This window comes from Cynocephalus volans, chromosome 10 (genome assembly GCF_027409185.1).
Source record: "Cynocephalus volans isolate mCynVol1 chromosome 10, mCynVol1.pri, whole genome shotgun sequence".
Lineage (NCBI taxonomy): Eukaryota > Metazoa > Chordata > Mammalia > Dermoptera > Cynocephalidae > Cynocephalus > Cynocephalus volans.
This window is the reverse complement of record NC_084469.1, coordinates 112273220-112300956: the sequence shown is the minus strand read 5'-3', so window position 1 is coordinate 112300956 and position 27737 is coordinate 112273220. Positions and strand designations below refer to the sequence as shown.

Here is a 27737-nt window from a genome sequence, read left to right as displayed (position 1 = left end):
CACCTGCTTCCTCCCCTCCAGGGCCCACACACTACCACCAGGGGGCATTCATGTTGTGTCCCCCCACGTACAGAATGATGATGATTCCCGAGAGGCCTTCAGGTGAGTGCTCTGGGCTCAAGTCCTCAGCGATGGCCTCACCCTGGCCCCCAAACCCACTGATGCCTTGCCAAACTGTCCCATTCTAAAGGGTGAAGCCCACACCTCCCTGGCCAGATACAGCCCCAGGAAGATCTGTTCCTGCACAGAGGATCAGGTGGAAGGGGCTGTGGCTCCTCATCCCCTGACCTCAGTGGTCTCTGCAGTGGCCAGTAGGTGGGTGCCAAGTGAGCAACATCGAAAGACAGCAGGACCCCTTTATTTCCGATGGGTTGGTGGCCGCACAGGGGCACGTAACAGTTGAGGGTGCTGACCCTGGGGCTCACACTGAGCTGGGAGAGGATGTCCAGGGAGTGGGAGTTGGCCGGGGGTCCTGGAATATCCAGTGCCCATGGCCCAGGTAAGCCAGGGGCAGGGACTGTTCTGGGCCCAGGTAGGAGGATGGACAGGGGAGGCCCTCCCTGTAGTAAGCAGCACAGTCTCCCACCAACTGTGCCCAGGCCACGCTCTTTCTCGACTCCAGTGAGAGACCGGCTCAGAGGAGCCTAGACCATCCCAGGGGATGGGAGGGGAGAGAAATCAGACCACTGCTATCAGCTGGCTCACGGCCCCCACTCTGCCCTGATGCCCACCAGGGGCCACCCCAGTGTCCCTGTTGGGGGGCCCCAGGGAGCTTGTGGCTCATTTCCCTTTAGGGGCTTCTCAGAGCTGGCACAGACAAGAGAAGGGCCTGGTTCCTCGGAATTGATTTGGCCTCATCCTATCAGGAGCAGATGCCGGCCCAAGCCCGAGGGCAGATGTGGGTTAGGAACTGGGCAAGAGTTGGAGAGTCCCCCCCACAGTTGGCCCGCCTCCCCGAGGGCCCCAGCACCTAGTGTGCTGGGCAGCATGAAGCTCCTGGACAGTCCTCAGAGGGTCCTGTGGCTCCGTGGTGCAGGAAGGCCAGCCCTGGGAGCTCTGAACCTTCAGGAACCCTAGGGTCTGACCTCCACTACTTGCCCAGGGCGCCTCGGGGCAGTAGCTCCACGTAGCTCAGGGCACTCTGCAGTGATGTCAGGCAGTAACCCTCTTCTCCAATCAGGTACCTGCGTGGAGGCAGCACAGACATCATCTGGAGGGAACAAGGAACACCCCCCAGCACTCTGGAAGGCAGCATGATCAAGGAGCTGGGGAGGCTTTTTCCTCCCATTCTGTTCTCATCCTCGGTAGGCAGGGCCGGGGTATGGCCTCAAGCACCTGACAGCCCCCTCCCCAAGCAGATGCTGCCCAGGGGACAGCCCCTCAGCTCCTGTCTAGGGAGGGTGTGCTGAGTGGGAGACTATGGGACAGGTTGGCAGTGATCACTGTGCACATGTGGACCCTGGAGGGGCTCCCAAAGCTATGTGCTGTGACAGGTAGGGCCACAAAGTGGGCCTTTGGCAGCACCATCTGCTCCTACCAGCCTGCGGTTGCCAAACCAGTGGTTTAGGTCTGGGGGCGAGGTCCCCTGGTGGTCTTCCCATGGAGACCCCCAGCCTGCCCCCACCCCCCGGGGGGCTCCTACCCCTCATGGATGAACTCCTCCAGGGCCGCGCACTCTGACACCAGCTGGGGGAGGCCACTCCTCAGCACCACAAAGGACAGGATGGGCAGCAGGTCATCGGCGCCTCTGTGGGCACAGGTGGTGCCACCAATGGGCTTGGGGCAGAGGCCACTCACTCCCCAAAGCCCAGTGGCCCCTGGAAGGTCTTGGCTTCGGCTTCTCTCCCTGCTCCCTTCTGGCCACCAGCGGCACAGGAGGCCACCTGGAGCAGCAGGGCTGTCCCCAACAGGAGCCCCTAAGCTGTGGTGCTAGGGCTGGGCCTGTGGTGGCCCCCCGACCCCTCCAGTGTGTGCAACCCCCACGGTGCAGAAGTGGGGCAGCTGTGATCTCACAGCACAAGCCTGGGTGCAGGATGGTGGAGGGGAGGGCCCCTCTCCCCGCAGGATCCCCTTTAGTCCACCAGCGTCCACCCTGACATAGCAGTTCTGGGCAGGAGGCTGAGTTCGTGTCACTCAGCACCCAGACCCTCCTCAGGAAGGGTCTCAGTGCACTGAGGGAGTGAGTGAAGCCTCCCACAGGGTGCTCAGACCCCACATGCCCCACAGGCAGTAGCCTCTGGGGAGTGTGGGGGGCAAGGAGCCAAGGGGACAGTGAACTTTAAGACTGAGGTACAAGTCTGGCCCCTTCCCCACAGGCCAGGGAGGCCCCACCTGCCTGCTGTACCTGCAGGACGCAGCTCCCGCCCCCCTACCCCAGCTCCACAGAAGGGCTGTGGCCAGGACTTGCAAACACTTTAGCCCTGGAAATTTCTCACCTGCAGTTGACTTACTCAGAAGCCTGATTTATAAAGTGGGTGAGGGGACCCATGGGAGCCAGGGCAGCTTGGCTCCTTCCCACCAGACCCAGCCACATGGCCCTGGGGCAGGGCGACTGCCACAGCCCCTCCAACAGACTGCAGGGACAGGTGTTCTCAGGGGCTGGCCCATGCAGGTGCTGAGGGGGACCTCAGCTCCAGGTGGACACCAAGGCCAGGTCAGAAGATTGCTGGGGAGATTGAGGCAGGATTGGGCACCACAATACCCCAGAACCCCTCAGCTGGGAGGTCAGTGCAAGGAGCAGGCCTTTCCCTGGGGATGGTGGCTTCGGAGGGTCTGCAACTGCCTTGCGCCCGACACTTGAAGGTGAGTGTCAACACATACTTCTGGGAGGAGCAGTCTTAAATTTCACCAGATTAGCCAGGGGGTCCCTGGTCCCTAAGAAGCTCTACCCAGATGGCTGATACGAGTGATCCTGGGGGCTGGAGCCATGCCCACCCCAGCTACCCCGCCTTGTTCTCTTGGGACTCACATGGCAGCAGGGGCTCCAGGCTGGGGCCCAGCCTCGGCTGCAGCTTCCTGGGCATGGCAGTAGTCTTCTGCACAGACACAGATGACCCGCAGGGTCCGCACTGCAGCCAGAAGCGTGGCTTCAGGTGGGGGGACTGGGTAGGAGGTGCAACAGTAGGACCCAGTAGGGACAGGAAGGCCCCAAAGGCCCGGATAGGGGGGCCCATGCTACTGCCCCCCCACCGAGTAGCCTGTCAAGGTCCCTGGCATCACTGACCCACCTGCCTCCTGATGTGCAGGGATGGGCAGACTGGAGCAACCCCCCAGGGGTACTGCTCCCTCACCACTTATGCCCCATGGGTCCCCCACATTGGACCAGAGAAGAATCTGTAGCTCAGAGGTGAAGACACAGGCTCCAAGTCACCCACTGGGCCCCCACCTCTCAGATGTCCCCTCACCGATGCACTCCAGCTTCTTTTGGGGGCAGCTCTCCAGGACCAGCAGTCCCAGCTCCTGGGCTGCTGTGCAGTAGGGGTAGACACCAGCCCCCTTGGCCTCAGGGTCCTGGGGGAGGAGCTTGGGGGGGATGCCAATGGCTGTGGGGGGTGCATTCCTGTAGAGCTCCATGCTCCTGCTCAGGGTGGCCTCCCGGGCTCGGTGCACACTCCTGGGTGGAGAGAGGCCAGGCTCAGCCACCCAGGGGACCCCACCCTACTGACAGAGGCAGGGCTGTGGCTGGGGGTCCCTGGGGTTCAGTCTTGGGAAGCTGGTGAAGATCCTGAGCAAGGCCCCACCTGTAGACTGTAAACACCTGGGGGTGGCCTCAGAGCTGAGCCCCGGCCACAAGCACAAAAAGCCAGATGAAGGTGGACCTTGTGATGGCTGGAGCCGGGAGACCCCAGGTCATGTGGGTAGGGGCCAGATGGGCCCTACCTGTAGAGCGCCAGCAGCAGAGGCCACAGTGGGGAGAAGAAGGGCTCCTCGATACACGCCAGGCAGCGGTCCCTGGAGGCAGCTGTGTTTAGGCTTTCAAAGGCCAGGAGGGTCAGTGAGAGCAGCCTGTCTGCCGGGACAGAGCCAGGGTGTCCAGACAGGCCCTCACCTGTGGCCTCCGCTGTAGACTCCATGCCTGCGGTGTCCCCCTCCCACCTCGAGCCAGCCTCCCTGAAGCAAAGCAATGTCTAGACTCGGCGGGGAGGGGGCTCCACCTGGCCCTTCCCCCATAGCCATCCCTGCCCTTCCTGGACCAAGGGCTCTGTTCAGGAGAGGGGAGAATGGTCTCTTTCTGAAAAGGACCTGTACCCAAGACCACAGGAACCAGGAAGGACGTGAGAATCACATGTGAAGACAGGAGTCAGGCCTGGGGAGGCTCGGGCCCTGTCCAGAGTCCCTCAGAATGTGGGCGGCACAGGGAGGACGCACAGTGAGAACCCCTGGCTGTTGGGTCTTCCTCACTGTTCTTAGAAAACCCTAGAAGGGACTCGGAAGTCATCTGCCACCCTGAGCTCCAACCCTTGGGGGAGCTACACACTATTCCAAAGTAGAAAGGCTGACAGGACAGCCATCGACACCACCGGGCTGCACGTGTTCCACAATCTCTGGGTGGGGACTTGAGTCTGACCAAGTGGGACACCAGGACCACCTGCTGACCAGAAGCTCTGTCAGACAGACTTTTCCCCAAACAGAGCACTGGAATGGACCAGGTAGACAAGCAAGGGGTAAACAGACCATGTCTCCTGCCTCCTATGCAGCCCAGTGAGGAAACAGCCAGGTGTGGAGGGGGGACCCTGCACTGACACACCTGTCCACCCACCCTCCAAGGGCTGCGGCAGGGCCAGGGCCTGTGCTGCTATGCAGAGTGCTTGGCTCCAGGGGAGGATGGGTGCAGAGGGTTCTGCAGATCAGGGCTGGCCTGGCTGCCATCCAGGCGAGGGACCCGGCAAGCTGTACTTGCTGGCTTAAGGCTTCAGAGTCAGAGTGCCCCGCCACCCCGCCCAGCCCGTGCCCCGCAGGCCTCACCGACAGCATTGTGTATGTCCTTCACGGTGCTCCTCAGCCACTCCAGCAGAGGCTCCCTCTTCACCCCTGGGGTCTGTGCCTCGGGCTGCCCCCCAAGGCCCCGACCCCACCTCTCAGACGTAGCCAAAAACTGTTCCAGGTCCTCGAAGGAGCTGTCCTTATCTGTCAGGAGGGAGGAGGCATCCACCAGGGGTGAGGGAAGTCCTGTGGGTCTGCTGTCTGCCCCTATATCCGGGGAGCCGGGGTGTAGCAGGGGCAAGGGGGAGGCCACAGGGGGTCTGTCCTGGGGCTGCAGGGCCGTGCTGGGCTCTGGCGGAGAGAGCATGCAGTAGAGGCTCTGCGAGGACCGCAGCCGCCTGCTCCCAGGAGCCAGCAGCCCATCAGCATCTGGGGGCAGGGAGCAGCAGTCCGGGGCAGACATGCTGCTGGCAGCACCCCTGCTCACGATGGGGTATAGTGCACTGTACACCGCACACTGGAGCTTCTTCAGCAGCTGCGTGATCGGGTGGTCAGGAAGGCTGCAAGGACAGGAGTGGGCTGGCGAGGAAGCTGCCAGCTCCCTGTGGAGGCAGCACAGGGGCATAGGGACAACCCACCCCATCCTTGCTCCTCAGCAGAGAACATGTGTCACGGTGGTCCCTGCTGGAGCTGGAGGGGCTGCGATCTCTTTGGTGGCCCCACCAGTCACTGACCCACCTGTCTAAGCCTCGCACCCTCACCTGTGGCCTCCATCTATGAAGCTGCCACACTATGAAAGACTTCAGAGAGTGATTCGTGTGTTATTTCCTTCTGGTGGATGCTGCAAATAAAGTCTGACCTGCCCCCTCTGGAGGCTGAAGGGAGCCAAGGAAAGCCCACCAGCACAGAGGGGGGCTAAGGTCCCCAGGTGGGCATGTCGTAGGGGCCCTTGGTGTCCACCAGGTGGGGGCTTTGGCAGCACTGACCCCATACAGCAGCCTCCCCAGACATCCCAATTAATCTCCTTCCCTTCTAAGCTCTTCCACGTCACCTGGCACCCAGGGGAGGAGCCCAAGTCTGGTGGATGGGGGCTCTGTGGGCCAAACTGAGGAGGGCCTGAAGGCCCAGGGTACCTGAGCAGGTGGGAGACCAGGTTGGTCACCAGCGACAGGTCCCCTGGGCTCCTCTTGAGCTTAGCCCTCCAGTGCTTTGGCCAGTCCTGCAGGACAGGGGGCCTTGGAGGAAAGCACAGTGGGTCCCCCACGATGGGATGCCCCTCGTCCCCTCCACCCCAAGATTTCGACTCAGGAGATGGTTGGGGCCCTCCCTGGGGTACAGAGAAACCCAAACCAGCAGGCCCATGTGACCCTGGCCCCACCCCCACCTGCTCCAATGCTGGGACTCACATGGTCTTGCTCGTACTCAAGGATAGCGGCGTAGAGGGTCCGCTGCTCCCGCTCTTCCGGGGTCAGGGCAACCTGACTACAGAACCTCCTGGGGAGGAAGGATGAGGCTGGGGGCCCCAGGGCCTGACCTACAGACGTGGGAGCCGCTACGAGTCCTCCCCACAGGTGCCTGGGAGACGGGCAGACGCACCTGTTGGCGGCCTCCTGGAGCCGCAGCCGGCGCTCTTCCATCTTCCGCTGGAGCTGGGGCGGCAGAGTTAAGCAGCCAGCAGGGTCTGGTCCCAGTGGGCCCTCCACCCCTTCCTTGTCCCTCATTCACTCTGCACACCACCAAGCACCCAGGATGTCCCAGGGGACAGATGGAACACAGGGGTCCAGAGAGTGGGCGGGGCTGGAAGGACAGGCACTGACTCCGGGAGGGGCTGTTGCCACAGAAGACTTCTAGGGGAGGCACTTCTTAGCCAACTTGAAGGCTGGAGAGGGGAGAGGACCAAGCCCAGGAGACATGCCTCTCCAAAGCTGGTAGAATTCTCATTCCCACATTCTGACCCTGGCACCTTTACTTCCCACTCTGCCCCCTTCTGTGCCCTCAGCTCAGTGACACACTCTCAGTCCCCTCAGGGACAACAGGATGGCTGAAAGGATGCTGTCTCCTCCCGGGCTTTGGCAATCCCCAGGTTCTCCATCATCTGCCGCTGCAGAGAGAGGGTCTGAGAAGGGGAGGAGGGGGTAAGCCCCCATCCTGGACCCTTCTCTGACCAACCCCAGGCCCTCCCTGGGTCCTGCTCACCAGGGATGTCTTCTGCATGGCCTGGCTGGGATCCAGACGGGCCATCCGGGCCTCATATGCGGCCTTCAGCTTCTGGTTCTGCAGGGAGGCCTCCTCCAGGGGTGTCAGCTCTCTGGAAATGGTGACAAGCTGCTGTCCAGGCCCCAGGAACCCCAGAACACCTCAGGTGACCTGAAGAACCTCCCTCTCATCCTTGCCAACTTTGCTCTGAGACCCGGGGGGTGAGGAGGAGGTGGTGCTGCGATGGGGGCAGTCAGGAAATGTAGAGGGAGCGGTCTGGGGTGGACTGGAGATCCCCGCCCCTTCTAAACTGTCTTTCCCAAACACAGGCCTTGGTATTGCCAGGAATTTTGACTTTTCAAGTAAAGCTGGACATTTGAACTTTGTAAAAAAATCAGTTGTATATGTTTGACAATGTACAAAACTCTTTAAAGGCACCGCATGGGCCAACAGCTTCATTAGCTGCAACCCGTGAAAGGGAGAACAACAGTCCCAGGAGCCACTACACCTTGACAGCTTTTGGCCTCATACACCTTCCTGCTTCTGGGGCGGCAGAGGAGAGGATGTGGGAAAACAAGACTGAGGGAGGGGAGTCTGTCCTGAGACTCAAATCCTGTGCCTGGTCTGCCCTGAAGCCACACGTATAAAAATGAGGTGCCTGGAAAGCCAAAAGGGGCACAGCAGCCTCCCAAGCAGCCGAGGCCCAGGAGGAGCGGGTCCTTGTTTACCCTACTTGGGACTCACTGGGCTTCTTGCATCCATGTCTTAGTGTCTTTCACCAGTTCCAGAAAACTGTCTATGATTATATCTCCACATAATGCCTCTCTCCCATTTCCTTTCTCCTCTCTTTCTGGAACTCCAATAAACTTATGTTAAACCTTCTGTCTCTCATATTTTCTGTCTTTGTTTCTTTGACAAATGCCTTTTGACCTTTTTTCTAACTCACTAAAATTCTCTCTCCAACTATGTCTACTCTGCTACTATAAACACGTCCACTCACTTTTATATGTATGTGTGGGTTCTACAGGAAGATATAATTTATTCCTGTTCCCAACTAGTTTTTATTTTTTTATTATTTAAAAAATTTCTTTTTGGTGGCCGGCCAGTATGGGCAAACCTGCCCAACTAGATTTTAAAAACAGCTTCAGCATTGTGTGTTGTTTTATTTCTATTTGGCTCTTTATTTGCTGGGACAGGTTTTATAGTTTCTTATTCCCCCTACACATATTTCAAACTTGCCTTTTGTTTCTCTAAGTACAGACAGCATAATTGTTAACCTGTGCCTGATAACTCTACTTGCAGACTTTGCAGATCTGTTCCTGCTATCGTTTCCTCAGCTTCCTGTCTTCTTCTGTGCTTGCTTATCTTCCACTGTGTGCTACTTATTTTATGAAAGATGAAAGTGTTTTCCTCCAGAGGACATGCCTTTGCCTCTGCCAGGAAAAAGGGTATTCCCTTTCTGGGACCCATATTAACCAAATTCACCAGGATCAACTCACTCTGCTTGGCCTCTAAACCCAATGCCAAGTCTCAGCCCACCTCCCATTTTGCCCCATCTTACTTCTTAGAGCTTTGCGACTCTACCACCTGAAGCTTCTGGAAAATCTCAGGTGGCAGAAAAGGAGAGAGCTTCCCTCCTTCATCTGAGTATACCCGGCGGTGTCGGCTGGTGGATGAGGGCACTGGAGCAGCCGCAGGCATGGCTGGCTTCAGGAGTGTTTTCCCTGCAAGCCATACACAGCCAAGGGTTAGCTGGGTGGGCTCATATTCCACAAAGGAAATGCATCCTTTGGGGGATGCCCCCAGAGACCCACCAAGCTTGGCAGCTGTTGACTGGGCCCTCTCCAGACACTGCTCAGCAAGCTTCAGCATCTTTGAGGTATCAGGGGGCACAGTTTCCCCGGCTTCTGGAGAAAGGATAAGAATGCTGGTCACAGTCAGCAGTACCAGTAATCAGATGCTCACTTGAGAAAAGGCTGGGCAAGCCCACTCCTCCTCATGAATCTCTGGTCACCTGCCCTGGGTTTGCCCTGTGCGGCTCTGTGCTTGGCCAGCCCAGCATCAGTCTGACTGTCTGAGCCCTGTGCCTGCATGGAGACTTTCCTCCTCACTGATGCCTTCAACTGCAACTACAGCCCCTCGGGGAAGTGGGCCCCACAGCCCACATGGGCCATTGCACAGAGATGAGGACATGCTGAGGGGAATCTCCACACCCCATCTCCCACCTGCTGCATGTACCGCAGACCTGCCTCTCTGCAGGTATGGCCCCGGCACCTCTGGTTGTGCCTAATACACCCCACTTGCTCATCCAGAGGCTCTTTCCTGCCCCATCCCTCCTCAGGGGATGGCTCCCATCAGCAGACACACACCCTGCAGGAGCTGCCACCCTGTAACCCTTCCCTGGACCCGGCCAGCCCCAGTTCCTGATCCCCTTCCCTGCTCCCCTTGACAGCAAACCCCTCACACACCCCCGTTTTCTCCTAATTCCATACCCTGTTTCAGCTCCAACTTCCCTGGAAACCCCTTTCACTCTTCCCCACCTTCGCAGGCCACTTGGGGCTTCTCTGTCCTTTGGGACATCACCCTCCCCCGGGCTCCTCCTGCTGCTCCCTCCTCCCAGGCCCTCAGTCCTGGTGTGGCGCCTCACTGTACCTGACCTCTGTGCTCCTATGTGCAACGAGCTGCTTGCCACCTCAAACTTAATGTCCTTCCCTCATAGGTCCACTCCTGACCTACCACCTTCCCCCAGCAAGTCTGGTTGGTGCCCCCCTCAAGTGCATTCCCAAGCCATTCACTTCTCTCACCTCTGGTAATACAGCCACTGCTGCCATCACTACAGAGCCTTCCGGAGGCTCTGCTTCCATGCCAGCCTCTCCATTAAAGTTCAAAGCCTCCAGGGGCTCCTTTCACCCCTGAAGGACCCCAGCCCCACCCAACATGTACAGAGCCCTGCCTGCACCCACTCCTCTCAGGGACTTTACACACCCCTCTGCTGGGAATGCTCCCTCCAACTTCACACAGCTTACGCCTCCCTACCCTGGAGCCAAGCCTTGCCCCACCCCAATCTCCATCCCCTTCCCTACAGGTGGGTCTTTTCCTGCCACCAAGTCATGCTATGAGAGCTCATGCTCACTGAGTTATCAATGGTTCAACTTTTGCTAATGACTCGGCTGGAAGGACATGAGACCTCCAAGCCTGGGACTCATCAAGGGCTAAACTGACCACAGTTTGCACAGCATGGAAGGATGGGTGAGGCTGAGAGCCATACCTTTAGCAGTTTCCACTTCCTCCAGTAACACCTGGGAGATGTAATGAATGCTTCTCAGGTATTCTGTATATGCTTCCTGGGTCCAGGGAAGAGAAATGGTGAGACTCAGGCTGCTAGAAGGGAATCACTCCATTACTCCTGCCTGGTGCCTGCTTATCTCTGAGATACATTTAGCCGGCCAGTGGTTAGCTGGTTAGCTAGTAATCTCTCCAGGGTCTATCAGTGGTGTTCTGCCTGGGGCACAGATTGTATGTTCACTCTCAAGACTCGAAGGAAAAGATGTCAGCACCTGGGAATGATATCAAAGCACTTCTTCCTACAACTTCTGCATAGGGCAGTGTAAGCTAGGAGCCAGTGGGCATCAATCTCTCCTTTCACTTCCCTTCTCTCCAGCACAGGCAGGAACTGACATCCTCATTCAGTGGCCTGGGGAAGCAGCATCAGCAGTTGTTGTCATTTTTCACTTTATGCAACAAGTTTACTTCCTGTGTAATTCAAGGGCTGGGCATTCAGTGGCTTAAACAGACACTTCCCGAGAGGTTAAAGAGGGAGTGAAGTTGCAAATCTTAGAATCACTTCCTGGCTTGGGTTCTGGGAAATCCCTTTCCCCAAACCCCACTGTAAGTATTCCCTGTGCACACAGGAGCCTGGAACACTTGAATGTTGCCAATTTCAAGGGTGTGACGACTCAGCCCAGGGCTCTCCGTCAGAACTCGGGGCATCAGCAGCACAGCATGCTGCATGTTTTGTTCTATCCCAGTTGTCAACGTACCCATTTCAATTAAGTCTACACCTCAGAGATAAGAACAAAATAGATTCCAGGCAGGATTTCTAACTGGTGGGGGCACCTGCTATCCTAGAAAACCCACCTGGGGAAAGCGGCAAATTCAGACACTAGGATGTTCCTCCTAGACACACGCAGGCTCCTGCCCTCCCGGTGCAGCTCAGCGCGCTCGGCCGGCTTTCCTACCTGGTCGCCATCCTCCGAGCCAGTGCCCGTCCTCGGTAACCAACCACACCCTCCCCCGCCTGGATGTCCTTCTAAACACCGTCCGCTGGCGACTGCGAGCAGTCGTCAGTGAGCGGCAGTCGGCCTCTTCCCAATTCCGTCCCCTGTGATGATCTGGTTAAAGCGAGTCCCTGCCCTGGACACGCACACGCGTGGACCTGCTGGTCACAGACCCGCCAGCAGCCCCTCTGCGCGTCAAGCGCCGGCTCACGGAGCAGCCGGTAGCACCGAGGCCCGGAGTGCTGCGCGCGTCCCGGCCACCCCGCAGGCGCGGCCCCGGCCCTTCTCCCCGCGTCCAGGAGCGGCCGGCGAGGGTCCCGCCCCGCCCCGCCTCGCCTCACCCGGGGCCGGTTGCCGGTGTCCAGCTCGATGGCCCCATTGGCCAGCTTCATGGCGCTCTGCAGCGGCTTCACCGCGCCGTCCCCGGCCGCAGCGGCCATGGCGCCGGGCGGGGGAGGCGGCGGCGGCGGCCGAAGGGAGAGGCGGGGCGGGCGGCGGGAGCCGGAACGCAGCCTGCACGGGCGCGGGAGCCGCCCGAGCCGCGGACCGCAGGAAGGGATGCGCGCGCACTTCCGGCGGCCCGGCCCCCGCCCCGCCCCGCCGCGCCGACCTCGCCCCACGGGTAGGAGGGGCGGAGGCGCGAGTGGCGGAGCCGCGGGCTCCTCCCGCACCTGGAGAGGGGCCTGGTGGAAGGAACCTCCTCACGCAGTTGCCGTGAGCGTTTAAGTGCGACAGCCGGCGCCCGGCTCTACGCCGGTGGCCCCGTTTCCCCTCTTGGCCACCCGCTCTGCCACCTGCCTGCTGCGCGGCTTTGCCGACGTCCGCCCGCCCCGCGCCTCAGTTTCCCCTCGGTAAGAGGTGGGAGGAGCTGGTCGCCCCTCCCTGTGGGCTTGTCGCGAAGTCTTGGCAGCCTCGGCCGCCCCGCGCTCGTCACGGCGCCCCGCCCGCGGCCAGGCCCCATAGGCGGTAGCGGAGAGAGCGGAGTGGGGGCGTCGTCCGGGCGGCGCTGGCGTCGGGAGTCGGAGCTCGGCCCGCGGGGTCTCCGCCGCGCCCGCCGTCCACCTCCCCTTATCCCTTGGTCCGAGCTGAGTCGAGCTGCGGGGCCGAGCGGGACCGAACGGGGCCGAGCAGCGGGGTCGGGTAGAGCCGAACGTGCTGGAGCAGCGCCCGCCGGGCTCAGCGGCGGTCGCCGCCATGAAGCGGGACCGGCTCGGCCGCTTCCTGTCGCCTGGGGCGGCCCGGCAGCGTGGGGGCTCGGGCGGCGGCGGCAGTGACGGCGGCAGGGCTCGGGGCCGCTCCTCCCGCTGCGGCGGGCCGAGCGTGGACGGGGCAGCGGCAGTGGTGGCGGCGGCGCGGCTGGGCTGGGGCCCGGCGCGGGCCTGCGGGGACGCCGGTGAGGACGGCGCCTACGAGGCAGGTGGGTCCAGTCGGTCCGGAGGCTGCGGGCGGGCGGGCGGAGCCGCCGCCCCGATGACCACTGCCTCCCGTGACCCGGTCCCCCGGTGACCGCATCACCCCGCGACCACGTACCTCCCTGGTGGCCAATTGCCTCTGATGGCCCCGGACCCCCGTGACGACGGTCCCCCGGTGATCGTGTCTCCCGGCTGTCCAGCAGCTGCGCTGGTGGCTTTGGTCAAGAAAGCCGGCCCTTCCTGCTCAGGGCTCGAGTCTTGGAGTCAGACGGGGCCGGGCGCGGTCCTGGTCTGCCTTGTGCTTTGTGCCTTTGAGACAGTTGCTAACCCTCTCTGAACTTCAGTCGACTGGTTGGTTAGAACAGACCCAGAGGGTGTTGGGAGAATGAGCCAGGCCAGTGCACAGCTCCATCCCCGCCTGGCAGGCAGTTCTCGAGTCAGCAGTGCTGGTGAGGGTGACAGCATACCCTTTGCGTCTGTGCACGCTCTTCGCCCATCTGAGAACGCCGTCTTGTGCTTGCTCCACGGGGCTCGGTCAGTCCTCCTGGGGGTGGGAGAGGAGTGGCTTCACCCGCACTCGGCAGGCAGGAACCCCAGGTCGTTCCCTTGAAGGCACAAAGTGGATACAGCACCTTCACTTCTGGTGTCAGAGGATGGTGTGAGGGGATGAAGTTCCTAGTTCCATCTGTGAAGTTCCGTAGCTGTGGAGGCATTTAGGATTCTCTGGTGTACCAGATAACCACCAAAACCAGAAAACAAAAAAGGTTAGAATTTTCTGGAAGATTTCTTGGTCCAGTGGCCTTCACTAGCCACACCCCCCAAAGGCTGAATGTTAGCTGGGAGCCATGCACCTGAGCCCTGCCTCGGACATGTCCGAGGAGCCCCTTGGAGGGAGCTTCTCCACCTCTGGCACTGGGAGGCTGGCTGTGGAGTGTGGCCTCTGGGCTGTGGCATCGCCCCCTCAGAACTTGTGTAGTGGCTGCCCAGTGCCCACGAGCCAGCCTTGCTTGCCGACTGTTAATGTCTCCTGTTGCTTTGTCCAGGAGCAGGCCAGGCACTTGCCATGGGGTACTGTCGCCTCTGCCACGGGAAGTTTTCCTCAAGGAGTCTCCGCAGCATCTCTGACAGGGCCCCCGGGGAGAGCTCAGAGAGACTGTCGCCAGGGGAGCGAGTCTTCATCAGGGACTTCCAGAACCTGCTGGGGGTGGCTGTGCATCAGCACCCAGCTTTGTCTCAGTTTGTCTGCAAGAACTGCCACGTCCAGTTCTACCAGTGCCACAGCCTCCTCAAGTCCTTTCTGCAGAGAGTCAACGTCTCCCCGATGGGCCATCGGAAGCCTTGTGCAAAGTAGGTTCTCATTTGTTCGTTCAGGGGACGTTTAGGGCTCAGCATCCCATATGCTGGGTGCAGTTTGAGGGACAGGGTGTCCTTTGGTGGGAGGCTCTGCGGTGGGGTGGATGGGCTTTGTCCAGCTCAGTAGATGAACTGTAGCACTCATGGGACTGGTGTGTAGGGCAGGTGAAGAGGGAGGATCTGGGAGAGGAGAGGTGTACGCAGGTCTCTCAGGGTGAGGGACAGCCCTTGGTAGGGAAGGGGAGAGGGTTCCCGGGAGAGGGTTCCTGGCAGGGACTGTTGGGGAGGTTTTTGATCTTGAGAGGCTCCTGTGCAAAGAACATGGTGTGCCCCAGGCTGCTCTTCCTGCTTATGGCCACACTAATCTTTTGCAGGGTCAGTGCACAGCCCCCAGCGGGAGTGGAGGAGGGAGCCTGTCTGGGTAAGTCTGCCCTTGGTCTGAGGGTGGGCTCTTGAGGGTGGGCCGGGTGCTGACCAGCTGTGGGCTGACGTCTCTGTTGACTCTCCTCAGTGGATCTGATCACTTCAAGCTCCCAGTGCCTGCACAGCTTGGTGGGCTGGGTGCACGGACATGCAGGCAGCTGTGGCGCCCTGCCCAGCCTTCAGAGGACATTGTCCTCCGAGTACTGTGGCGTCATCCAGGCTGTGTGGGGCTGCGACCAGGGCCATGATTATACCATGGACACCGACTCCAGCTGCAGGGCCCTCTTGCTAGACAGCGCGTTGGCAGTCAAGTGGGCGTGGGACAAGGACGTGGTACCACAGCTCACCCAGAACCGGGACTCCACCTCCACTGGCGCTGCCCCTCAGATCTCACAGAGCAGAGGGACCACAGTTGGGGATGAGACCAAAATGCTGCCCAGCATGGATTCAGCTCGGTCTCCTTCAGATGGCAGCCTTCTGGGGCCTGGGCCAGGGCCGCCAGCTCAGCCAAGCCCACCCCCCAGTGGGGCCCCAGGTAGGAGGCACCTCTGGCCTGTGCTAGACCAGGATTCTGTATTCCTGAGCCAGGCGGGGTCTTCAGCAGGAAGTGAATGTCAGGTGTGGTGCACAGAAGGAGCTGGTGGAAATGACAGGGGAGCCAGCCTCATGCTTCCTCACAGGAGCCTGGGGCTGCTTACAACATCTAAAAGAGGAGGGAGGGGCTGCCTACCCATCCCAACCTCTTGTTTATTTGCAAGCAGGACCTGCTTCAGCAGTTTCTGTAAAGACATGCTAGTCTGGCGTCCAGTGTTCTTCTAAGCCCGTGCTCAGGGCAGAGGGCACTGGTCGTTCTGTGGACCAAGGGGACTCGGGGAGAGAGAAGAATGGGGCCCTTGTCCATGGGATGTGAGGGAGAAATCTGTGTTGCCTCTGAGGCTGCTGCTTTGGGTGAGCTGCTGGTCAGTCCCCAGCCCCAGCCAGTCGCCTGGTGATGCCCTAGTGTGGGCCAGTGTAGACTGCTCTCTTCTGCTGACAGGCTGAGGGGAACACAGGGCCCTTGTTTGGGGCCACAACCCACAGTGCTGTGGGTTGGGTGCAGCTGCCCGGGGACATTGTGTTAGGAGGCTCAGGGGCCAGCTTCCCGCCTGCCTCTCTCTCTGTCCGTGGGCATGTGGACCTGTCTGCATGTGGGCACTTGGCTGGCTCCCACATGGGAGTCCTCAGTGGAGCTTTAAAAAAATGCAGCCACCCAGACTGTTCAGCTAAGACAGAGATACACAAATGAGGCGACACAGGTCCAGGTTGGGGCCTCAGGTGGGGAATGGAATTGTGAGAGTCACAGGCATCTTAGAACTCTTGGCTTTCTAAACTGTGTGTATGCAGTGCTTTGATAGCAACAATTTTTTAAATGTCTCAAACGTACACAAAGCGCAGGCCATCCCCACCCTAGAGTGCCTGGATCTGAGTCTGTGGGAGGGATTGGGCTTGCTAATATGACGGTTCCCCTGGGTTTCTGATGCTTGGTGCTGACTGTGCCTTTACTGAGTGTGGGGTGACTCAGCAGAGTTAGAGGCTGTGCAGGACCCTTGCTGGGGATGGGGCTGGGAGAGGGGTATAACTTGAGGCTAGAGAACTCCAGGGTCCACCCAGCAAGGAAAGCTCTTTCATCAGAAAAGCATTTTCTGCACTCTGTGTCAGTAACAGGAGCCTTGTTCTTTGTTTCTCAGGGCAATTGGCTGAGAAGCAGGTTCCGTCTTCAGCCTCGGATGATCGGGTAAAAGACGAGTTCAGTGACCTTTCTGAGGGGTGAGAGAAGAGTGGGTTTAAATAGCCTAAAATTTCTCCTTCAAAAACCAAACTCAGCTCTCCTGGGGCTTGCTGCCCATGCCCTGGTTAGGACGCTCTCCCTCTCGAGGTTGGGAGGAGGGCTGTGGCCAGGAGAGCTTCTGAGGCCTCTTTTCATGATTGGGAGATTCCTGGGTCACAGAGGCCACCCCAGACCTGATGACGTGGCTTTGTTAGGACTGTCCTGGGCATGGGTCCTTTGCTGCTGCTGCTTCCTCCTCAAAGGCCTGAGTTTTGTGCCAACCCCAGATGTTACTAGGACAGAGGAAGCCAGACTCTAGTCTTGTATTAGGACAATGTTATAACATGAAGCAGAGGCCCTGTGCGGGTGTTGGGGAGGACAAAACTCTTTGGAAGGGACACTATCAGAGTCTTAGCTCCTTGGGCTGCCCTTGCCACTGTGCTGAGAGCCACTCAGGGTGGCCGCTGTACGCCCTGCCCCATAAGCCTTGGCAGGATTGCCGATGAGCCCAGGTCCAAACAAGGACAGCCCAATTTTTGGTGCATCCCCAGTGGGGTGCCCAGTGGTGAGGTACTAAAGGTGCTGGAAGGCCACCAGTCCTGTTGGCTGCCAGCCAACCTCGGGCCCTTCATCCAGGTGGGCAGTGGCCTGTGGGGGACACCCTGGGCTTGCTATCCTGGCTCTGCTGCCTGACAGACTAAATAGCGACTCATGCTTCAGGGTGAAGGTCACAGGTCTTGTTCTTGCCTGTGTGAACTTTGGAATGGCTGACAACAGACTTGTCAGCTGCACAGGTGTTCAGAGTCATGGGGTGAGGCAGTAACTTCTGCACAGTCTACTCACCAAGCCCACCTCCTGCAAGTCCTCATCTTTCCGAGTTTGGGGTCCTGGGACTGAGAGAGCTGGCACCTGGGGAGATTGCCAGCTTGTTAGAATTAAGTGGCCTGACTTGCCCTTTTTCTTAAGAAATGGGATTGGAGATTGGGGAATTCTAGATTTTTTAAGACATTTTCAGGAAAACTAAAACATGGGATATAGGGGTCTGTATGATGTCTTTAGACAGGAGGTCTTGTTGAATCTGTTACCCACCCGGGCCCAGGGCTTTGCTAAAGGTCCTCTCTTCTTTCCTAGAGACTTTCTGAGCGAAGATGACAATGACAAGAAACAAAGTACCCAATCCTCGGATGAGTCCTTTGAGCCTTACCCAGAAAAGAAGTAAGGGGACAGCCCTGCTGCAAGCACCTGGGACAGTGGGGACAGGGATGGAGGCTCACACTTTTTGGTCTGTTCACACTCAGCTCATACTTTCTGCTTCTCTTTTGCCCTGATCTCCCAAGTCCAGTGACATCACCCCCCCTTCCTGGTGGTTGGGGGCTGGGACCTGGTCTCAGAGTTTCTCAGACCACATGCTGGCCAACAGGCCATGTAAGGAGTGTCTTAGACATCATGGGTGTGGCAGGTGGTGTGATGGCAAGGAGCCCTGTTGACAAGACCCACCCTCATTCCAGGGAGTTCCTTTGTGGCCTCTCTGCCAGTCCCATTCCCAGCCCACCCCCCTCCCACTGTCCTGTCTGCTTGCTGGGTCATGCATCCTCGGGGGCCCAAGGACCCAGCCCTGTGGTTGCTCTCCACCCTTACTCTGCGCTGCTTTCTTTCTTTCTTTTTTTTTTTTTTTCAAAAAGATGACCGGTAAGGGGATCCCTACCCTTGACTTGGTGGTGTCAGCACCACACTCTCCCAAGTGACCTAACGGGCCATCCCTATGTAGGGATCTGAACCTGTGGCCTTGGTGTTATCAGCACCACACTCTCCCAAGTGAGCCACGGGCCGGCCCTTGTGCTGATTTCTATAGCCAGGTAGCTGTCACCCACTTCGTTGCTGAATTGCTTCTAGGACCTTGTTTTGAGCTTCCCTTTTTAAGAATTTATGTTTTCCATATCCAGTTAGAACACAGGGTCCTGGCAAGGAGGGTTAGTTTTTACTCATGCCACTTTCCTCTCAGCCCTGTGCCAGGAATACCCACAGCACCCCACAGTTAGCTAGTGATTGACTTGGTCATTGTCCTGAGCATTTCACAATCTAGAATGAAAATCCAAAGAGTAAGCAGTTCTAAGTACCACACTATCAGCCAAGAAAGACTGAGATGTAAACTTGACTTCCTTTTTTCATTTAAGTTCTGACATTGGTTATGGAAAGAGAAATGGGAGAGTAGGAGGTGTGGGGGAGGGATCTAAATCAGAATGCAGGACCCAGCCAGAGTGCTCAAGCAAGCCTCAGAATGGATGGAACACTGGCCAGGGGCCACAAGGGAGTGTCAGAGGATCCATGGCTCGGGGGGCAGCCCGGGGCTGCTATACAGAAGGCCCTGCTTTCTGTTCAGTGACCTCCCCAGGCTGAGTCCAAATCCCGGGACAGAGCCTGGAGTCTGTCTTTATGGCTTGCTGCTCAGCAGGTCTGGGACCATTCGTGCAGGGAGTACTGGGGGCCAGGGGCTAGGAAGGGAGAGGACCCTCTTTCCAGACAGACAGGCTTAGAAGGGGAGTGTCTGCTCTGCTGATCCCTTGCTGCTGTGACAAGGACAGCACATTCGTACTGCGTCACTCATGGTCCCTCTAGGACCCCAGGAATGCAGACAAACACGCATTTGGGAATGGGGACACACGAGATATATTTTAAGAGGCCTGTAGCAAAAAGGTTATTTTAGTGGAAATTACACTTCTCTGCTGTAATGGTCACCAAGCTTGAGGCCACTTGGTTCCTCAGGTGCTACAATGCGCGTCTCAACTGGGCACCCAGAGGGCAAGGCCTCTGAGCAGCCCCATGTGCCTGACTCACAAGTTTGCCTCTTCACATTCTCTACTCTTACTTCAGATAGAGTCCTAGCAGGTGTGCTCGCCTGGGCCAGACAAGAGGAGCCTTCAGTGACATGTTATTAGGGCACCATGGTTCCAGCCAGAAGTGGAAGCTGGGACCTGAGCCACCAAGGGGAAGGGACAGCCAAGTATCAGTGAGGCATGCATTTTGAGCAGCCTGCGCATCTACAAGGACTCACTTGTGAAACACGGGGGCACAGAGGCTGTGCAGCTGTCTGAAGCCTCTTGAGCTGAAGCAGCAAGTGGTCTCGTGTGGGAGGGGAATGGCCAGCCATTGACAGGAGAGGTTGCCCAGCCTAGCCAGTGGGGGCAGGCAGGGGGAGGACACTTGGCCGAGTCGGGAAGAACAGTCATCAGACGTGGAGAAGCAGCCGTAGCCTGTAATACACTCTTTAAGGAAGAGGACAAATATTTAAAATCTGGTTTTTAAAAAGCTTTTAGCCATTTTTAAGTGTACAATCCAGTGGCATTAAGCACATTCACAGTGTTAGGCAACCATTACCTCCCTTACCACTATTTCCAGACTTTCCATCATCCCAAAAAGAAACTCTGTACCCATTAGGCAATGAATTCCCCCTTCCTCTCCTCCCCCCAGGCCCTGGCAACCAGTAATCTAAGTCCCTCATGTAAGTGGAGTCTCACAGTATTTGTCCTTTTGAGACTGGCTTCTTTCACTGCATAATGTCTTTGAACTCCATCCACGCTGTAGCATGTGGCAAAACTTCATTCCTTTCTGTGGCTGAATAATAATCCATTGTGTGGATGGACTACATTGTGTTGATCCATTCATTTGTTGTTTTGGGTTGTTTCTCCCTTTTGGCTATTGTGACTAATGCTGTGAACACTGTGTACATGTTTAAGTCCCTGCTGTTAATTCTTTGGGTGTATACCTAGGAGTAGAACTGTGGCATCATATGATCATTCAATGTTTAACTTTCTGAGAAACGGACACACTGTTTCCACAGCAGCTGCACCTTTTACATCCCACCAGCAGTACACAGGGCTTCCGCGTCCCCATATCCTCGCCAGCACTGCTGTTTCCTGGGCTTTTGTTAATAGTCATCTTGATGGGTATGAGTGGCTATCTCGCCATTTTGATTTGCATTTCCTCAGTGACTAGTGATGACAAATGTCTCTTCATGTGATTACTGGCCATTTGCGTATCTTCTTTGGAGAAATGTCTATTCAAGTCCTTTGCCCATTTTTTAGTTGGGTTGGTTTTTTGCTGTTGAGTTGTAAGAGTTCTTCATATATTCTAGATATTAAACCCTTATTACAAATATTTTTCCCACCCTGTGGGTTGTCATTTCACAATCTTTACAGTGTCCTTTAATGCAGAAAGTTTGAAATTTTGATGAAGTCCAGTTTATTTATTTTTACTTTTATTGCCTTTGCTTTTGGTGTTGTATTTAAGGAACTATTGCCAAGTCCAAGATGATGAAGATTTGCCCTGTGTTTTCTTCTAACTTTTATAGTTTTAGCTCTTAGATTTAGGTCATGATCCATTTGAGTTAGTTTTTTGTATGGTGTGAGGTTGGGTCCAACTTCATTCTTTTGCACGTGGGTAATTTCCCAGCACCAATTGCTGAAGACACTGCCCTTTCCCCATTGAATGGTCTTGACAACCTTGATGAAAATCAGTAGATCATATGTGTAAGGGTTCACTTATGGTCTCCATTCTCTTTGATTGGTCTGTATGTGTGTCCTGAGGCCAGTAACACTTTTCTGATTAGTGCAGCTTTATAGTAAGTTTGGGAAACCAAAAGTTTGAGTCCTCCCATTGTTGTTTTTCAAATTTGTTCTGGCTATTTCTCGAAATTCTGTGTTAAATTTAGGATAGGTTTTTCCATTTCTGCAAAGATAAAAAGCCATTGGGATTTCATTAGGGACTACAGTGAGTAGATCACTTGAACAGTGTTAGCTCTGATCTTAAGCGCAGGGCTATCTTTACGTCTGTTGTGTCTTTAATTTCTCTCAGCAATGTTTTGAAGTTCTTAGTGTACAAGTCTCTCACCTTCTTGGTTAAATTTATTCTTAAGTATTTTATTCTTTTTGATGCTATTGAAAATGTTTTCTTAATTTCTTTTTGGGATTGTTCATTGTTATAGAAATATAACTATTTTGTATTGGCTTTACACCCTGCAACTTTGCTGAATTCACTTATTTTTGTGTGTGTGGATTCTTTAGGGTCTTCTATGTGTAAGACCACGTCATCTGCAAATAGAGATAATTTTTCTTCTTTCTCATTTTTTATTTTTCTTGAATTGCTCTGCCTAGGACCTCCAATGCTGTGCTGAATAACAGCGGCAAAAGCAGCCATCCTTGACTTGTTCTTGATCTTAGAGGAAAAGCTTTGTCTTTCACCACTGAGTATGATGTTTGCTGTGGGTGTTTCACATATGGCCTTTATCATGTTGAGGAAGTTCCCCTGTATTCCTGACAAAAGTTCCTTAAAAGTCTGGATCCAACTAGGAAAAACAAGTGTGTGTGTCTCTTTAAGTCTCCTGACAGACACCACAGGGGAAGCTGCTGTGTCTGTGCTGCTCCCTCAAGGAACTGCCAGACCGGCTGAAGTGCACAACCCCATAGTTTTGGAGGACGAGGCCCCCACTGTCCACCTTGGCCCCACCAGCCATACCAGGAACACAGGTCGGTCTCTCCACAGCCACTGTGGGGCTGAGGAGTGGGGACAGCAGCTGGTCATGCATGCAGTTTACCAGAGAACGGCACCTTCCCTCTCAAGCTCTGCCCTGGTTACTATGAGTGCCCGAACAGGTTCTAGAGTTCTGAGATCGTTGATTTTGAGGTTTTTACTTGCATAAGTTCGTTTTGTTGAAGGTACTGACCCCTAAAGCTTCCTACCCCATCATTTTCCATGATGACTCCAATTTTTGGTTTTGATGCTTAAACTGGGGGTCAAGCTTCAGTTCTGAAAACCCACCCCCACAGCAGGTATGCTCCAGGGTGCTTTGCTCCCCCACCTCTGGGGCTGCATTCCGTCCTGAGCAGCTGGTCCAGGCCTCTCAGCCTCCCACCAAGAATTTTGTTTTGGCTTTGGTGGCTAAGGGTGGATTCGAAGCCCAGCCTGTTAGCGTGGAAGCGGCTCAGTCATGGGAGCTTGAGAAGAGAGAGATGCACGAAAAGAGGAATATTTGTTTGTGGAAATCAGAAACATCACTGAATCTGGGTACATTTTTTTTCCAGGGTCTCTGGTAAGAAAAGTGAAAGCAAAGAAGCCAGGAAGTCTGAAGAACCAAAAATTCGAAAGAAACCTGGGCCCAAGCCCGGATGGAAGAAAAAACTCCGCTGTGAGAGGTGAGGGGCCGGAGTGTGGGGACTGCCCTACCCCCCGGGGCAGTGCCTCCACATGTGCTGTGTATTGCAGGGAGGAGCTGCCCACTATCTACAAGTGTCCTCACCAGGGCTGCACGGCTGTGTACCGAGGAGCCGATGGCATGAAGGTAAGGAGCAGGCACTGCCTCGGGCCAGGGGCTGCCGACTGAGGCGTGGTGGGTGTCAGCGTGAGCCTGGGGGAGGCACCAGGTGTCTGCAGAGCTGGGTGCATATGCATGCAAGGACCCCCGGGAACCCAGCTCATGATTTGCAGCAGCCCCAGCCAGTGCCACCTGCGTGGACATGGAGCCAGCCCTTCACTCTAGAGGGCACCTTGTAGGTCCAGAGGTCTCACAGAGTGCAGCTTTAAAGGAGCCAGAGGTGTAGAGCGAGGAATAGTGGTATCTGTGTTCCTTCCAGGAGGGTCAGCCGTCACCTGCCCCAGGCTCTGAGCAGGGCCCTTGGGAAGTGGGGTGCACTGCTTGATCAGGTGAGGCGCTCACGGCTTCTCACTGGGTCCCTCCTGCAGAAGCACATTAAGGAGCACCATGAAGAGGTCCGAGAGAGGCCCTGCCCCCACCCCGGCTGCAACAAGGTGTTCATGATTGACCGCTACCTGCAGCGACATGTGAAGCTCATCCACACAGGTATCCGCCCTCCAGAGACACGGCCTGAGTGTGGGCGACGCATGTCCTCTCCATGCTTGCTGATGTAGACTCCTCCCCCTCCCCCAGCACTGGGGGGGGGGGTCATGCCCAGCTGGCTGACAGGCTGGGTGCCCTTCCAGGAGGCCCAGAGCTGTGTCTTGGTCTCAGACAGCCTCATGTATAGGCCACACAGGTAGGTGAAGGCTTCGTCTGTGAGAGTGTGAATCTACCCAGTCTCCCAGGGAACAGAAGTCCTGACTCAAGCACGGTCTGTCCTGTGGGACCTGTGCAGTTTGTCAGAACTGACAGTCAAGACATCTTGGTGCCCTTCTGCGAGTTTATTTTTTAAAAATTCTATCCTTTTTGGATTGTAAAAGTAAGTCATGTGCATTGTAGAAATTGAAAAGAAAGCACAAAGAAGATAGTGCCTCTCAATCATACAAAACCACCATCCACACTTGCACACACATTGACTCGGGGCCCATGTCACGTGTGCACAACTGTGATTCCCTCCAGTTTTAATAATATGAACAGTATACACACGTGCTTGCTGCCTCCTGATCACCGGGGTGGCATGCCTCAGCCGTGTTCCTTTTCAATAGATATTTTACAGATGTATATATATTGATCCCTTAACAATATGTAGTTTTGCGTATTTTTGAGCTTCATAAAAATGGCTTACCACAGGAGTCTTTTTCATTGGGATTTACTCATTTTTATTGCTAGATCACTTGTGTTTCACAGTGAAGCTATTTTCCTATCAATGGACATTTGGGTTATTTCCAGATTTTTTGCTCTGCATGTCCTTGCACACATCCTGATGTGATAATCTCCTTAGGCTGGGTTCTTCAAACTGTGTACCCCAGTCCAGTCACTAATAGGCACAATCAGCAGTTTTTAAAAAACATGAAACAGTAAAATCTGAGAGTGGAGCATACCTCAGAGGGTAAGTGGCCTATGAGGCTGCTCCAGGGATGTGCAGAGGTGAGAGGTGCAGACTGCACAGGCTATGACCATCAATGTTTATTCAAGAGCATGAGAAATTGATTTCCAAAGCAGGCATAACCATTTACACTCCCACCAGTGGTCTCGCCCACCCCCACCATATGGCTCCCTAATATAGGGGTGCTTGCTCTAGAGCAGCAGTAGCTGTGACAATCAGTAATCTACAAAACCTTATTGATCTGGCTTCTTCTAATTATCCTTTAAAAGAAGGCTTCAAATGTACACAGTTGAGGGGGAAGACCAAGCCATATGACAGGTTTTCAAGTGATCTAGAAGCCTTCACTAATGAAGTGCTTTGTGTCAGTGTTGTCTTTTGTCTGTATATATAGTTAGGTCCTCAAAGGCCCCTTGCTTATGCACACACATTTTGTGCCATGGACTAGAAATGCTCTTTCTAGGTGCCTGTGCCCATGTTAGCTCTGGTCTTTCAGAGGTGCGGAACTACATCTGTGATGAGTGTGGACAGACCTTCAAGCAGCGGAAGCACCTTCTTGTCCACCAAATGCGCCACTCAGGAGCCAAGCCTCTGCAGTAAGTGTGGGCTGGGTGCCTCCATGAGGCTGTGACTGGCACTTGTGCCCTTCCTCACCCACCTCTGTCCCCCAGGTGTGAAGTCTGTGGGTTCCAGTGCAGGCAGCGGGCATCCCTCAAGTACCACATGACCAAACACAAGGCAGAGACGGAGCTGGACTTTGCCTGTGACCAGTGTGGGCGGCGGTTTGAGAAGGCCCACAACCTCAACGTGCACATGTCCATGGTCCATCCGCTGACACAGACCCAGGACAAGGCCCTGCCCCTGGAGGCGGAGCCACCACCCAGGCCACTGAGCCCCACTGGGACCATGCAGGGCCAGGCTGTGAAGCCCGAGCCCACCTGAGGACTGCAGGTGGAACAGCCTGAACTCAACAGGCATCATGTGGGGTTTAAAGACAATTTTAATGGTTCCTCACATTACTCCCAATGGCACAGCCTTGCTGTACCCCCACTCCATATAAACGGCAGCCACCTGCCGGAGGATCTGGAGGGTCACTCTCCCTCGGTATGGTGGAGGTTGGCTCGGTGTGCAGCCCACACAGCCTTTGTCTTCGCTCTGGGACCAGCAGTTTATTTCCCTTCAAACACCAAGTAACTTGGGGCCAGACACAGATTATAAGTAATCGATTCCTTTTCCCTGCTAAAGCGATCAAGGAGATTTGTAATCCACTTTTTAGTACAACAAGATCTCCATGTTATGCTCATAATAAATTATTTACAAAAGAGCGAGGCTGGTGCGCTGTGACGTATCAGTCAGAAGAGACGGGGTTCCTGGTACAGGTCAGCGTCAGGCACGTCCTGCTGCCTGCTCAGGAGAGCAGCACTCACTTCTGGGTCACTGTCTCCACAATCAGCCAGGACCTGTGAGGAGACACTTGTACTAAGCCCCACGGCCACTCAGGACAAACCACCTGAGTCCACCGTGCCTGCAGCCTGTGTTAGCTGCAAGGGCACAAGGAGGGGGGCCAGCCCACTGGGTTTGTGGCCACCAAAGCTGCAATCCTGAATGTCAGGATGCTGTGAATTCTCACTTTACCTAAGATGTTAAAAACAAGCCCCATCTTGGTATTACCTCTGCCATGTTTGAGAAGCTGTTTTTGGGGCACCGAGGTATTAACTGCAGCAGAAAAAGGCGAGCTTTTGTTATCAGTTCTACAGGATTGCCCTAGAGAGAAGACAGGTAAGGGTCATGGGTCAGAGGGCATACTGAAACAGGACTATTGTGCCCCACAACCTGCAAACTGTGCCAGAAGGTCCCCCCAGCAGGAGCCTCAGGCTGAGGAGAGCTCGCCTGGAGACGGGACCAGTCCCTGCACCTGCCTGGCCCTGGAGCTCTGGACTCCTGCCAGCCACAGCCGAGACTGCACACGTCTCCCCGGCTATGAAGAGCTGGATCAGCTTCAGGTACATGTTGACAGCAACACGCAGGAAGGCCTCTTCCCTGACAGCAGTGTCTTCGTTGAAGTAGGAGAGAAGGCTAGATATAGAGAAGGACAGTGGCTGTAAGATGTCAAAAAGGTAAGCACAGGCAGTGTGCGAGGGACATCTGCTCCAGCTGGTGGAAGACCACAGCAGTGCCAAGACGGGTGTCTGGGAAAGGTGGTCCCTTCCCTGACCATGCAGGGCCCTACAGGCTCGGCACTGACCAGCCCAGCAGATGCGGTTACCTGTAGAAGGCAAATGGCAGCAACCTGGTGTGCTGATCCGGGGCCATGCGGAGGAGAAGCTGCCCTAGCCCGGCACCTGCAACAGCAAGGGCAGGGTTTTCAGCTTGGGACACCTTGCCAGATCAGGGTGGGGGCTCCTCTTCAGGGATCAGGGGCTGTTGTGTGGTCTGGGAGGCCTATGGCTGGCTGTGGTGACTGGGGGCATGTGATGTCTTCATGCTGGAGGGCAGAGACTGGGGGGTTGGACAGGCAGACTCCCACCCCCATGATGGGCTTGTGGAGCTGGTTGCCCCAGACTAGTGGCACCCTGTGCTCCAATAAATTCTTTTGTTGCTTTAATAAGTTTGTACTGAATTTGTCCCCTAAAATGGAGTTTATAAGCTTAGTGAGAAGATAAGCTCATCAAATGAGTTTGTAAAGTGAGCCCCAGGGAGGGTTCAATCTAACCATTTAAAGCTGCTTCTGGAAGAACCACATGGGCTGTCACATCACATCAGCTGACATTTGCGCATCACGGACAGAAACAAGCCAGCATTCCGTGTCGGATCTCAAATGGGCTTCTTACCTGTCTTTGTCAACTCAAAGAGCCCTAGCCAGGATATCTTCCTTTTCTCCAAACACGTGAGGATCTCAGCACAAACTTCTAGAGTTTTCAGGGAGTCAACGGCGTCCTGTGACCCACAGAAGAACCCGAACCCTGAGACAGCAGCCAAGTGTTGTGCTGACTGACAATCCCACAGGGCTGACACAGTTGGACTTGTAAAAGCTGTTGCTCTCATGTGGGCACAAGGATGCAACCAACCCTCAATACGGAAGGGGTTTTTCCTTGTTGCTCAGTCCTAAAACTGGTGACAACCTGTAGATAGGTGTCACACTGGGGCCTCTGGCTGGAAGATGCTGGGAAAGGAGAGGCCAGGGACTCTTGGGCACCCACACCCCGGCTTGCTGCAGCCAGTTCTGAAGACATCAGAAGAAAGGCCTGTGGCCTGGGAGTCCTTACACTTCAGCAAATGCAACAATCTCCTGAGCTGCTCCAGAAACCCTGACTCAGGAGGTCTGAGGTGGAATGGGGGCACTTAACTGACAAGGTCTGACTTACACTTGGGGTCAGATGTGAGGAGAGCAGGCCCATCAAGGAAAAGAAAAACAGGAAAACCAGCACCTGCACATAAACACACATTTATCACATTAGAATTACCTGTGCTCCCTGTATACTGACAGACCGATGCACACATTCCTCTTTAATGGAACTTTCACATATCTAGAGCATAAATCCTTTACACGGAT

The 27737-nt window shown here is 55.8% G+C and overlaps 3 protein-coding genes across 7 annotated transcripts in view; 1 reads left to right on the top strand and 2 right to left on the bottom strand.

Annotated features, from left to right (window-relative positions):
• Positions 1-342: 342 nt before the first annotated feature.
• Positions 343-11880, bottom strand: VPS9D1 (VPS9 domain containing 1). 3 transcript variants are annotated; one of them, XM_063110387.1, is made up of 16 exons: positions 11738-11880; positions 10388-10463; positions 8934-9026; positions 8681-8843; positions 7120-7231; positions 6977-7039; positions 6520-6572; positions 6330-6417; positions 6057-6142; positions 4966-5483; positions 3880-4009; positions 3405-3613; positions 2969-3068; positions 1643-1747; positions 1086-1184; positions 343-644 (listed from the first exon to the last, which is right to left on the bottom strand). In XM_063110387.1, exons 1-15 carry the CDS (start codon positions 11834-11836, stop codon positions 1091-1093), a joined length of 1989 nt encoding a protein of 662 aa, XP_062966457.1. In that variant the 5' UTR covers positions 11837-11880; the 3' UTR covers positions 343-644; positions 1086-1090. The 3 variants fall into 3 exon arrangements, with proteins under 3 accessions (XP_062966457.1, XP_062966456.1, XP_062966458.1); XM_063110386.1 differs by having other exon boundaries at positions 343-1184; XM_063110388.1 differs by lacking the exons at positions 343-644; positions 1086-1184 and having other exon boundaries at positions 1651-1747; positions 3386-3613.
• A 121-nt stretch (positions 11881-12001) lies between these two features.
• ZNF276 (zinc finger protein 276) lies at positions 12002-26278 on the top strand. 3 transcript variants are annotated; one of them, XM_063109406.1, is made up of 11 exons: positions 12002-12247; positions 13852-14155; positions 14536-14582; positions 14673-15119; positions 16312-16390; positions 17523-17606; positions 22469-22579; positions 22650-22725; positions 23127-23244; positions 24681-24780; positions 24856-26278. In XM_063109406.1, the coding sequence occupies exons 2-11, from the start codon at positions 13872-13874 to the stop codon at positions 25124-25126; spliced, it is 1617 nt and encodes a 538-aa protein (XP_062965476.1). In that variant the 5' UTR covers positions 12002-12247; positions 13852-13871; the 3' UTR covers positions 25127-26278. The 3 variants fall into 3 exon arrangements, with proteins under 3 accessions (XP_062965476.1, XP_062965478.1, XP_062965477.1); XM_063109408.1 differs by lacking the exon at positions 12002-12247 and adding an exon at positions 12591-12813; XM_063109407.1 differs by lacking the exon at positions 12002-12247 and adding an exon at positions 13422-13572.
• Positions 25200-27737, bottom strand: part of FANCA (FA complementation group A) — a 53379-nt gene continuing 50841 nt past the window's right edge. The window contains exons 38-43 of the mRNA XM_063109405.1: positions 27550-27612; positions 27016-27121; positions 26451-26526; positions 26104-26260; positions 25856-25948; positions 25200-25644 (exon numbers count right to left, since the gene is read on the bottom strand). Coding sequence (XP_062965475.1) covers positions 25537-25644; positions 25856-25948; positions 26104-26260; positions 26451-26526; positions 27016-27121; positions 27550-27612 — 603 coding nt within the window. The 3' untranslated portion in view covers positions 25200-25536. The remainder of the gene's footprint in view (positions 25645-25855; positions 25949-26103; positions 26261-26450; positions 26527-27015; positions 27122-27549; positions 27613-27737) is intronic.